General features: G+C 35.4%; 1 protein-coding gene across 10 annotated transcripts in view; it reads left to right on the forward strand.

The window, feature by feature from the left end:
• The window catches only part of MYO9A (myosin IXA), a 239,386-nt gene that overhangs the window by 189,739 nt on the left and 36,046 nt on the right, over positions 1-13,601 (forward strand). For all 10 annotated transcript variants that reach the window (XM_025040332.1, XM_025040333.1, XM_025040331.1 and 7 more), the window contains 3 exons: positions 638-685; positions 4,932-5,043; positions 7,018-7,079. In XM_025040332.1, the coding sequence (XP_024896100.1) occupies positions 638-685; positions 4,932-5,043; positions 7,018-7,079 (222 nt within the window). The remainder of the gene's footprint in view (positions 1-637; positions 686-4,931; positions 5,044-7,017; positions 7,080-13,601) is intronic.

A 13,601-nucleotide genomic window follows, 5' to 3' on the forward strand; every position in this document is an offset into this window, starting at 1 on the left:
TTCCATTTTAAATTATTCTAATTTATATATATTTAGATTTACAAGCCATCTTAAGTCATATTTGAAGTAGTCAGATATAAATAAATCCTTAAATTCTTCTGTTCTAGATTTAGGTTTAAGGTCTTTATGTTATGCAGAAGAAGATTCTTACAAGGATTATACTGCTTTTGTTTATAATTTTAAAAGGTTAGGCTTAGATTGTTCTGTACTATGGTTATCAGGAAATGTCATATGTAAAAGAGGTTTTCCATGTCCCAAATGATAGCTTTTTATATTTAGCTCTGGGATAGAGAGTTTTCTGGAGCCAGAATATGGGAAGTGCAATCTTTAAAATTAATAATTATTTATTTAATGATTAAAATAAAATCATCATTTAAATTGATGTGGTGTGGCTTCTGGACAGAACTGAGATTTAAAAAGACAGGCTCTGAAATATCCTTCCATTCTGCTTTTATGAGTACTGTGTTTTACCAAACTTGAAAATTTCTCACATTTACTTACCAGCACTTCATGTTTCCTATTGAATAATAAAGAGCTGCTTACTCTATTACCTTTTAAGCAAAAATCTCAGCATTTGTGGAAAAGAAAGTTTGTTAGTTCTTGTTATATCACAACTTCTGTATTTCTTTCCTACCAGGTACCAAAAACAGAAAGAAAGAAAAGAAGGAAAAAAGAAACTGATTTAGTAAGTCATTCTTTTTTTATGTTAAAAGTAATTTTTAGACCAGCAGTCTGAAGTATATCATACAGTATTTCTGTGGATATATTTAAGGAATAAGTTTATCAGCTGCCTAGAATGTAATCATTTATGCCTTTACAAAAATTTAGAATGACGTGTGTCTTGAATTTTGTAACTTGACTTGTTATCAGTGGCGGCTTCCTAAAATGGCTGATTTCAGGCCTACACACTGTAAGATAATGGGTGTTGTTTTAAGCTATGAAGTTTATGGTAATTTGTTAAAATAGCAATAGAAAATATAAAATAGCTGTGTATATATATGTTTTACAGCTTTCTAATATTCTTTGAAGGAATATTAGGTTGTTTCTTGTCTTCTGCTGTTACACACAATTATGGCACAATAAATAAGTGTGTGTGTGTGTGTGTGTGTGTGTGTGTGTGTGTGTATGTGTAGAGTAGAAAGAGATTCCTAGAATGGAATTAGATAAATACCAGGTCACAGGTAAAATGCATATGTTATTGATATATATTGCTTCATTTCTCCTTAGGAGTATTCTCATTTTTTAGTTTCAACATTAATAAAATGGGTTGTTAAATTTTTAGAATTTTGCCAGTCTTATAGATAAGGAATATTGTATCTCCCTATAGTTTTAATTTGCTTTTCTCTTATAATCAATGAGTTAATCTCTTCTTATGCTTAAGTACCATTTACATTTTTCCTCATGGCCTGTATGTTTATATTCATTGCCCATATTACTTTTGAGGCTTTGGTCTTTTTTTTCTCAATTTCTAGAAATTTCATTTGTAGAGGAGATTACCTTTTGTCTGGGACATAAGTCAACTATGTTTCCCACTTTGTCAGTTTTCTTTTGACATGCTTTTTGATGTTATTTGCTATATAGAAGAATTTTACTTTTATGAAATTAGACTTACCAATCTTTCATAGGTTCTGAATTTGGTGTCACAGTTAGACTTTCCTCTACCTAAAGGATAAAAAGAAATTCTCAATTTTTTTCTTCTATTACTTTAATGGTCACATTTTTTACATTTAAATTCTGATCTTTATGATGTTTATCCTGGTATATGGTATGAGATACGAGTCTAATTTTACTTCTTCCCAAATCCAACATCATTTATTTAAAAGTCCATCTTTACCCATCTATTTTAAGGTGTTACCCTTTTTATATTCTAAATTCCCCTTTATGCTTGGATCTTTTTTATCCTGTTCCATTAGTTATCTGAATATTCATGAGCCAATTCCACACTACTTTAATTATTGAGCTTTTATTATGTGTAATAATTGACAGGGCTAAGTCCTCTCTAATTACTTTTCATTTTTAGAACTCTTCTATTTTTACTTGTTCTTTCATATGAACTTTAAAATCAGTTGTCTAATTTGAGGAGGGAAAATCTAGTACTTCTTAGGTGAACTTATATTTATAAATTAACAAAGAAGTGACATCTTTATGATTTTGAATCTTTTCATCTTTTCAGGTCTATTTTTGTGTCTTTCATTAAGGTTTTAAAATTTTCATATATAGATTTTTATTATTTTATATCTGTTACTGTGTATTTTATCTCAGGCGAGATAATATATAGAGTTAATAGTTTAGTGTATATCCTTCTATACTTTCTACTTACATAAACTCTAATCTGGTGGTTCTTAAAGTGTGATATGCAGGACATTTTTAGGGATTTTTGCAAGATCAAAACTATTTTCATGATAATAATAACATGATTTTTCCTTTTTCACTGAGTTGACATAAATGCAGTCATAGATAAAACTGCTGACAGCTTAGCACAAATACCAAGCATTTGCTCCAAATGGGAATGGGAAGTACGTAAATGATGGTTGTCTCAAAAAAAATAACATGTACAATTGAATAGTAAACTGATCTAGCCTTTAAAAAACTGTGACAAAATCCATGTAAGATAAAATTCACCATTTTAACCATTTAAAGTATACAATTTAGTGTGGTTTAGTATACAGTCATGTGCCACATACAGAAATTTCAGTCAGTCATAACCACATATACAACAGTGGTTCTATAAGATTATAATGGAGCTGAAAATCTCCTATCACCTAGTGACACCATAGCTTTCATAATGTCAACCCTTTACTCACATGTTCATGGTGATGTTGGTGTAAACACACCTACTGTACTGCCAGTTGTACAAAATTGTAGCATATACAATTGTGTACAGTATATAATACTTGATAAGATAACATAAACAACTGTAACTGATTTATGTATTTATGTTCTTTATTGTTATTTCACTCTCTCTACTTATACAAAAAAAAGCTGTAAAACAGTATGCCATGCCTCATCCTGTGTTTACTGCATCTCTTGATTGCATCATTTTCTCTTGTGCTTGATTTAATCTCATTGTTTTATAAATTTAGTGTAGCCTAAGTTTTCAGTATTTATAAAGTTTACTGTAGTGTATAGTAATGTCCTAGGTCTTGACATTCACTCACTACTCTCTCACTGACTCACAGCAACTTCTAGTACAGCAAGCTCCATTCATAGTAAGTGCCCTATATAGGTATACCATTTTTAATCTTTTATTTTATTTTTACTGTACCTTTTTTTGTGTTTATATATGTTTAGATACATAAATACTTAACACTGTGTTACAGTTGCCTATAGTATTCAGTACAGTAACATGCTGTATAGATTTGTAGCCTAGGAGCAATAGGCTATATCATATAGCCTAGATATGTAATAGGCTATACTACTTAGGTTTGTGTAAGTGTTTGCTATGATGTTCACACAACAAAATAATCACCTAACAATACATTTCTCAGAACATATCCCTGTCTTGAGCAGCATATGACTGTATTCACTACATTGGGCAGCTATCACCACTATATAATTCCAGAACATTTTCATCACTCCCAAAAGAAAGTCCATACTCATTGAGCAGTCACTCTTCATTCTTTTTCTTCCCAGTCCTGAAAACTACTAATTTACTTCTCGTTTCTATGAATTTGCCTATTACAGACATTTCGTATTGATAAAAAAATTTATACAGTATTGGCCTTTAGTGTCCATCTTCTTTCATTTACCATGTTTTCAGGGTTCATCCATGTCGAAGCATTTATGGTACTTCATTTCTTCTATAGCCAAATAATATTCCAGTGTATAGATATACTATATTTTGTTTATCCATTCATCAGTTTATAGACTTTTGGGGTTTTTTTTTTTGGCTATTATGAATAATACTATGAATATTAGTATACAAGTTTTTAAGTCAACATGTGTCTCTAAGCCACATTTTCATAGAAATCACTTTTACTTTATTAACAAGCTACACTTATTTAGATTTTGGTATTTGGCAGACATTTTCCGAAAATTAACAAAGTGACCCTGTTACTTCAAAGATAACACTTAACAATATTTGTTACAGTGACAAAGTTTGAGCTTTCAAGCAAAAATTAGAATTGTGGAAAACTGCCACTGTGAGTGTGACAACTTTCCAGTAAAGTGTTTTCTGATAAGACTGGTGGCAATATAAAGGAATTTGACTTTTTGATAGTGTATAATATGTCAGCATTTTGGAAGGGCTACACAACTCAGTGAGTAAACCAATATTCTCCAAATGACCAATGTGTAATACTATAAAATCCTGTATAGGTAAAATGTCCATTTAAAGTGCAAGATAAACCAAAAGGTTTTTAAAAAGAGCTTTATTGAGGTAAATTTACTTACAATGTAATTTATCACTTTTAAGTGGACAGTTCAGTGATTTTCAGTGTATTTATACAGTTGTAACTTTACCTCAATCGAATTTTAGAACATTTACATTACTCCAAGAGAATTTTTTGTGCCAGTTTGCAGTCATTACCCTTTACCTTTCCCAGCCCCAGGCAACTACTGATCTACTTTTGTTTTTATATTTTTGCACTTTCTGGACACTTCATATGAGTAGAATTATACAACATGTGGTCTTTTGCATATGCTGCTTAGCATAATGTTTTTGTGATCTCATTCAGTATAGCTGTTAATGTGTTTGTAGCATTGCTTTCTGATTTTCATGTAAGTTGGTCTTGTTTCTCTACTAGATTGTTATCTTTTTGAAAGTAGGGAACATATATTTTACTTTCATTTTGTTTCTTAGAAGATCATAATTTTCCTCTTGGAATAAGTGCTCAATAAAGACTTAACAAGAGACTGAAGGATTTCCCATTGGCTGACCAACGTTTACTGTGTTGGCTTTAACGTAAATAGCTATATTGTTTTTCATTCAGGTGGAAGAGCACAATGGTCACATCTTTAAGGCCACCCAGTATAGCATTCCTACATATTGTGAGTACTGTTCTTCATTGATATGGATAATGGACAGAGCCTCTGTTTGCAAATGTAAGTATAAGAGATCTTTGAGGAATTTTTTGTTAACCACTTGACCTTTCTATTTCCCTGAGTTTTCTGATATATTCTTTAACATAAAGGAAAAATTCACATTTCCTGATTCTTTAACCTCATCACTCTTTTACCTACTCTCTATAGCCAAACCAGATATTTTGGTGTTCTTGGTCACTATACTTTCAGCTCGCTTTATCTGAAATGCTCTTTCTTCTCCCAGATGTTAATAAGACTTAAGTATTTCAGTTAATTTATGTCTCTACTCAAATGTTACCTCTTAGAGAGCTCTTTCCTCTCTTACCTAAAATGCCTCCCTGTCTCCCAATTTTCTGTCCCGTTACTCAGCTTTAAAATCTTTATACCACTTATCACCACCCAGAATTAAGTATTCATTTGTTTACTCATTTGTCAGTTTGTCCCATTAGAGTCTATCCTATATAAGGTCAGGAAACTTATCTGTCTCTTCTGTATCCACCAGTGCCTATAACAGTTCTGGCATATTGTAAGTTTTAATAAATATTTGTTGGGTAGATGAATCTATATATTAATAGATTAATTAATGAATAAATTCTTAGATTATAACCAAACAGATACTTTGATACTTTTTTTCTACTGTAATCCTTTCATTAGAATATATAAATCCTAGAATGTGAGTAGAGACTTTTTGTGGATCAGCTTGGTTCTAGCTTACAGAGGACCATTAGCTTCCATTCCTGTTACTCCATGCATTTACTCTGGTGCTTTCAGTAATACTGTGCGGGTTTATTTATTAGTGGGCTAGAATCGAATGAAAGAAATATTAGGAAGGGCTGGGTCTAGTATGGCAACAAGGATAAAAGTCATTTTCACCATAGCAAAATCACCACTATTGCTGGATATGTTCACTTGTTCTATGGTTCAAAAATTGTTTTCCTTTTGTTTTATTATCAGTGGTTTAAAAAATTAGAGTGGAATAGGAACTAGTTTGCCATGTTCTTGACTGTTTAATTTGAATCTGATTTCTGTAGGTTTAGTATAATCTATGATTTGAGACTGAAAAATGTAAAGAATGTGCTTTTTTATGACTTGGGTGGGTTTGGTTTGATTTCTTAGTAGAATTATTAACTTTTTTTGTAATTATACTAGTAATTTCACCAGTATAATTATATAGCCTCCTCTACTTGATCTTGGCCTTAAAAACCCCACAAGTTATACGATAGAAGGTGAAAAATACTCAGGTCTTGATATACAGGAGCCAGAGCTCGTATAGCAAAATGACACAGGCCAAGTGTGTTCTCAGTATCTTCCCCTCAGTGTATCTCTTTCCAACTACCAGCTGCCTAGACACCCTGTTATCTCCTGTTCCAAGAAATTATTTTGCTCCAAACCTTTTCTTTACCTCATCTTCCCTGTCACAAATGATATTCTTTATGTTCTGGTTCTTGAGAGCTCTATTCTGGACCTTCTAATATAATAAGTAAGGTCTTTCTTATCTCTTAATGTGCTATCCAATTTCTTATTTCAGTAGGGGTCTTTGGCAATAATGCCTTCTTTACCCATTAGAATGATTCCTAGTAGGTATTTCTGGCATTTTAGCATATTGTAGAGCAGATAAGTGAGGGGAGCATGAACTCTAATTTGTGAATCAGATCACAAAGATCGGTAAAACATTCTGCTGGAATATAGCAGAGGCAGGGAAGAAGGGCAGTCAGTCTTAAAAGAATGCAAAAAAATTTTATAGACATTAGTTAGATATTTTAGGCATGTTTTCAACTTCATATTTCCAAGTAGAATGGATTAAATAAATTAATTAAATTTAAAAAAGGATTGGTTAGATTTTTTTCATTCTAATACCATGCAAAGTTGTATATATATTATAGCAGTCTCAGATTTAAAGAAAAAAAATTAAATCCAAAATAAACTTGTGAACTTAAGTTCTTGTCATTGATGTACAGACTTCTAAAAATTCTGCATTCTTAACCTGTTTTTCAGTATGCAAGTATGCTTGCCATAAGAAGTGCTGTCTGAAAACCACAGCCAAGTGCTCTAAAAAGGTAAGTTATCACCTATGAGTAATAATTGACAGATCTGTTGGTCTTTTGTGCTTCATGAAAGAAATCAAGGCCTCTTTGATAACTTTATAGGGCAGTGGTTTTCAAACTTTTGACCGCAGATCGCAGTAAGAAATACATTTTATGTCATGATCCAGCATACACATGTAGAGGGATGTGTATGCTGGATCATGACATGTATATATTAACTGAATTGATTGTCCTAGAACTATATCTCTTTACTAAATGGGAGCTACTAAACTGATTTGACAACCAACAGTTTATTAAAACACAACTTTTAAAGGTTTTTTTTACTTCATTAAGCACTCATCAGTCTTCCTAGGAATTGTCTTGAAAATGGTAGACTGCAATGAAAGATTTTAACATGGATGGCAAAATGTACTGCATAGTTGTTTTTTTTGTTTGGTTGGTTTTTTTTACTTTGTTTATTTCATCTGCCTTTTATTATGGTGGATGCTTTGAATTGAGTTTTCTCAAATTGTTAACCAGTGGTTCAAGCAGTATTTATTGACTCATTCTATTTTTTTTTTTTTGCTATTTCTACTTGGATACACAGAGATCTAAAAGATGCTGAACATGTACTTTGGTACCTTATGCTTCAAGGAAGCAACCATTTTTGAAAGATTTTGGGCTTTAGTTGATGTATAATCAGTTTCCTACTTATTAGTCACATAGACAATTATAATAATACTTTGCATATCTGAACTATAATATAAATGTGTGTGCATGTTGTTTACAGCCCATGTATAAAATTTGCACGTGTTCCATGACAAATCATGGCAAAATACAAAGAGAAATTTGATTCAAGGCTTAAAATACAATGAAGGTGGGACATTTACTTCCAGCTAAGATGGAGTAGCTTGTGATAGACTTAATACTCATGCTGAGAATAACTGGCAAAAGTCTGTTGCCAAGCATCAGAGAGCTGCCTAGGCAACTGAACTTTAGGGGCCTAGATCCTAGAGAAAAGAGAATTGTGGAGTGGCGAATCTATACCTGTGAGACATTCTTTTCCTCGTGGGAAGTCGTTACCTTTTTTATAGGTCAAGAATCCAAGATTCTGGGCAGAGGGCCACATTTAAGAGTCAGAGAAGTCAGCAGAGTTTTTAGGAGTCTCATAGGGCTATAGGAACAAAAGTTGGAGTCTAGGATTGCCAGGATTTGAAGGACCATGACCCAGACATAAAAAGAAGTGAGCCTGAAACCCAGAGGTTTTATCCTCAGAGTATTTTATGAATTCTTAAGCTGCATAGGGCAAAAGGCTAAGAAGCTAAACAGAAAAGCATATTAGAATTTTCTGCAGTCTCACAATGCTAAGTAGAGAAAATTTAGAATTATATGATCTACCTTCAAAGAGGATCCCTAGTCAATACTCTCTACTTTCAGTGAGAACTCTTTGAATAGCTATACCCTAGGAAAGGGGGTGAGGCACTGATAGACTGAGCTTTATAAAAATTGGAAACAAGCTTTGAGGCAATTCTTGATTGGATTAAGACAATCTGTTTCTTATTCTAGCTACCCACCAGAGAAAATAGGGTGAATCCTCTCTACAGAGAGATTACATCAATCAGAGCCTTTATAATTTTTTCCTATATAATATCAGTCATTAAGAAATGAGACTAACAAAAAATAGACAGTATCAATAGATTCATAGATGACCCAGTAACTGAATTGTCAGACATGTACTTTTAAATTTTTTTAATTAATATGTTCAAATAATAGATTGAAATATAAGAAATTTTTATCAAAAAATGGAAATATATGTACGTATATGTGCACGTGTATATACACATATATATGGAGAGAGAGAGTATGTCAAATGGAAATTCTAAAAATAAAAAATGCAACTGAAATTATAAACTCAGAAGATGGATTTAACAGCCTATTGGCCATAGGAGAAGAGGAGATTGGTGAACTGATAGGTAGGTAGGTCACTGGAACCTATCTAAGCATGGAATGCAAAAAGGATGGGGAAATACAGAAGTAAACATGGACGATATATGGGAAAAGATGAAAGGTTCTTAAATGTGTGGAATTGGAGTCCAGGCAGAAAGGAATAATGGCTAACACAATAAATCACACATTTAACTAACTGAAAGTATAATAAATACAAAGAAAACCACACCAGATGCACAATGCTCCAAATTAAAGAAAAAGAAAATTTCTTAAAAGCAGTCAGAGGAAGAAAAGAATAAACATTACCTAAAGTAGCAGTGAAAAGACTGACAACTAACTTCTCAGCTGAAATGATGGAAGCCAAAAGATGGTGACTTAACACATTTAAAGTGTTACAAGAAAATAAAGCTGACACAGAATTCTGTATCTAGTGACAGTAGCCTTCAAAAGTGAAAATGATGTGAAGACATTTCCAGATGAACAAAAACTCAGAATTTGTCACCAGCAGACCTCCACTAAAAGAAATACTAGAAAAGGTTATTTAGGTGGAGGAAAATGATCTCAGATGGAAACAAATACAGTAAGGAATGAAGAACAATGGATAGAGTAAGTAATATGTGTAAAATAAATGAATATTACAAAAAAAACAACAATAATAATGTCTTGTGGGGCTTAAAATATTGAGAGAATTAAAATGCATGAGCTTCATGTTTTCTGCAATGGGTTTGCAGCCAGAACACAGATGTCATGAAAACTATCACTAAATCTAAGCCAAAATGGGAGAGAAAAATCTCATATCAATATTATCATCACTGGACACGTTGATTCTGGCAATCTTCCGCTGCTGGTCATCTGATCCACACATGTGGTGGGATTGACAAAAGAACCATTGAAAATTTGAGAAAGAGGCTTCTGAGATGGGAAAGGGCTTTTTCAAGTATGCCTGGGTCTTGGATAAACTAAAAGCTGAACGTGAACATGGTATCACCACTGATAACTCCCTGTTGAAATTCGTGACCAGCGAGTATTCTCAAACCTGGCATGGTGGTTGCCTTTGTTCCAGTCACTGTTCCAAATGAAGTAAAGTCTGTTTAAATGCACTATGAAGCTTTGAGTGAAGCTTTCCCCTGGGGATAGTGTGGGCTTCAATGTTAATAATGTGTCTGTCAAAGATGCTCATTGTGGCATTGCGTATAGAAGCAGCTGTCTTCACAGCTCAGGTGATTATCCTGAACCATCTAGGCCAAATCAGTGTCAAATATGCACCTGTGCTGGATTGTCACAAAGCTCACACTGCTTGCAAATGTGCTGAGCTGAAGGAGAAGATTGATCATTGTTCTGGGAAAGAGCTGGAAGATGGCCCAAAGTTTTTAAATCTGGTGATGCTGCCATTGTTGATATGGTTCCTGGCAAGCCCATGTGTGGTTGAGAGCTTCTCTGACTATCCTCCTCTCGGCTGTTTTGCTGTTCGTGACATGACACAGACAGTTGCTTTGGGTGTCATTAAAGCAATGGATGGGAATGGAGGAGGTAGATAGGGTAAAAGGGGTCAAATTTATGGTGACAGAAAGAAATCTAACTATGGGCGATGAACACACAATGCAATATATATATATGCCTTACTGTTGAATTGTAGACCTGAAACTTAACTGGATTTCATTAACCAATGTCACTATAAAACAAACAAACAAACAAATAACTGGAGCTGGCAGTATCACCAAGTGTGCCAGAGCTCAGAAGGCTAAATAAATATACTCCCCAATACCTGCCACCCCAGTCTTAATCAGTGGTGGAAGAATGGTCTCAGAACTGTTTGTCTCAATTGGCCATTTAAGTTTAAGAATAAAAGACTAGGCAGTTCCAGTCAAGATGATGGAGTAGGTAAATTCTGTGCTAGCCTCCTCTCACAAACACATCAGAATTACAACTAAACTATAGAATAGCCATCATTGGGAGCCACCTGAAGTCAAATTGAACAGAAGTCGTACAACTGGGAACACACAGAAGAGGCCACTTTGAGATTGGTAGAAGAGGCAGAGACACCAAATGAGCTGGTCCCATACCCACATGTGGCGGTTGAGAATCAGGAGGAATATCTCAGCTACAGAGGTTGCCCCGAGGAGTAAGGGGTCCTGGCCCACACTGGGCTCCCCGGCCCACACTGGGCTCCCCGGCGAACACTGGGCTACCCAGCCCAGGGTTCCAGTGCTGGGAAGAGAAGTCCACACAATTTCCAGCTGTGAAAACCATTGGAGATTGTGGCTAAGTGAGATGGAGGGCAGTTGGAGTTGCAAATATTTCTCTTAAGGGGCCCAAACATGCACTTACTTGTTGATGGACTCACTTACTCTGAGCTCCAGTGCTAGAGCAGTAGCTAAAAAGCCCGAAGGACATATGGAAGGAAATGAATTGTCTGGCTTCAGGGTAAGGGCTGGAGGGATAGCTTTCTCCCAGATAGAAGTACTGGCACAGGGCATTCCTTTTTTGCAGCATCCCCCACCCAACTTGGAGACCCAGGCGGCTACCATATCTGAGTTTCCAGCAGCATAGCTAACGCTGGTCACCCTGCCCTGGTGATTTTTCTGAGACCCCGTCCCTCCCAACATGTGGACCTAGCCAAGCTGCTCCCAGTGGCTTTTCCATATACACTGCCTATCTTGGCTTGTGCTGTGGACTTTCCTAAAATCTCTCAAAGGTTCACAAAACTTAAACAAGCAGCATCTGGCCTTGGCATGCCCCATACCTCTCTCTAAGCAGCCTCAAGTCTGGCACTATTGGCAGCCAGCCTCAGTTTGCAGCTTGGCCACTTGGGGGCACATCTAAGCACAGCATGGGTGGCGGCCATCTGCAGATTGTTTGGTGGCTCATATCAGGTGGCCCGGGAAAGGGCACAGGATGCAGCTGAACTTGGCCTGTGGCAGGGCTCCTCCCAGGAGGCCCCAGCCTGCATGCCCAGGGTCTGGCTTTGGTCTGAGCTAGAGCACGACCTTCTGTCACACCTAAAGGGCAGACAGGGCAGGCCCCTAGAGCCTTGCTAAAGTGAATCCTGCTCTGCAGGGTCATCCCCTGCACAACAGCTCCTCCACTATCATGGCCATTCATCCTAATCAGTCAGCCCGAGGATCAGTTCCTTCCACTGATGAGCAAACAGCAACCAGGGCTCAACTATAACAGGAATACACACACAACCCATACAAGGAACATACCGGGAGACCCCGGCTCGCATGACCAGGGAAGACTGTGCCATTGGACCCCACAACACACCCTACTACATAAGGCCACTCTACTAAGACCAGGAGACATAGCGGCTCTACCTAATACACAGAAACAAACACAAGAAGGCAGCCAAAAGGGAAGACAGAGAAGCATGTCCCAAACGAAAGAATAGAACAAATAAATGAGGAAACAAAGAAACATGTTCTAAGTGAAAGAACTGTACAAAACTCCAGAGGCAAGCAATCTACTAGATACAGAGTTCAAAACACTGGTCATAAAGATGTTCAACAACCTTAGTGAAAGAATAGATAAAATCAGTGAGAACTTACATAAAAGGTAAAAATGTTTAAAGAATAGGTCAGAAATAAAAAACACTGCAATAAAGAATACATTAGATGGAATCAACAGCAGACTAGATGAAGCAAAAAATTGAATCAGATATTTGGAAGACAAGGTAACAGAAAACACCCAATTGGAATAGCAAAAATAAAAATTAAAAAATTGAGGATAGTTTAAAGGACCTCTGGGATATCAAATGTGCCAACATTTGCCTGATAGGGGTAGCAGAAGAACACAAAATTGAAGAAATAATGACTGAAAACTTTCCTAACCTCATGAAGAAAATAGACGTATAAGTCCAGGAAGCTCAGAGATTCCCAAACAAGATGAACCCAAAGAGGCCCACACCAAGACACATCACAATTAAAATTGTAAAGGTTAAAGATGAAGAGAGAATCTTAAAGGAGCAAGAGAAAAGCAGTTACATACTAGAGAACTCTCATAAGACTGTCAGCTGATTTCTCAACAGAAACTTTGCAGGCCAGAAGGGATTGGCAGGAAATATTCAAATGATGAAAAGCAAGGAACTACAACCAAGGTTACTCTACTCAGCAAAGCTATGATTTAGAATCGAAGGACAGATAAAGAGCTTCCCAGATAAGAAAAAGCTAAAGAAGTTCATCATCACCAAGCCAGTGTTACAGAAAACATTAGAGAAACTTCTTTAGGAAGAAGATGGAAAAAAAGATTAAAAAAATGAATAATAAAATGGCAATAACTATACATCTGACAACAATTACTTTAAATGTAAATAGATTAAATGCTGAAATCAAAAGATTGAGGGGCCGAATGGATAAGAAAACAAGACTCTTACATATGCTCTCTATAGAGACTCACTTCAGATTAAAAAACACACACAGATTGAAAGTAAAGGGATGAAAAATGATGTTTCATGAAAATGGAAAAAAATCACTGGGGTAGCAATACTTATACAACACAAAATAGACTTTATGACAAAGGGTATAATAATAAGAGACCCAGAAGGACCCATTATTTCACTTCTGGGTAGTTATCTGAAGAAACTCAAAACACTATCTTGAAGGGACATGTGAA

This window comes from Pteropus alecto, unplaced genomic scaffold (assembly GCF_000325575.1).
Source record: "Pteropus alecto unplaced genomic scaffold, ASM32557v1 scaffold38, whole genome shotgun sequence".
Taxonomy (NCBI): Eukaryota; Metazoa; Chordata; class Mammalia; order Chiroptera; family Pteropodidae; genus Pteropus; species Pteropus alecto.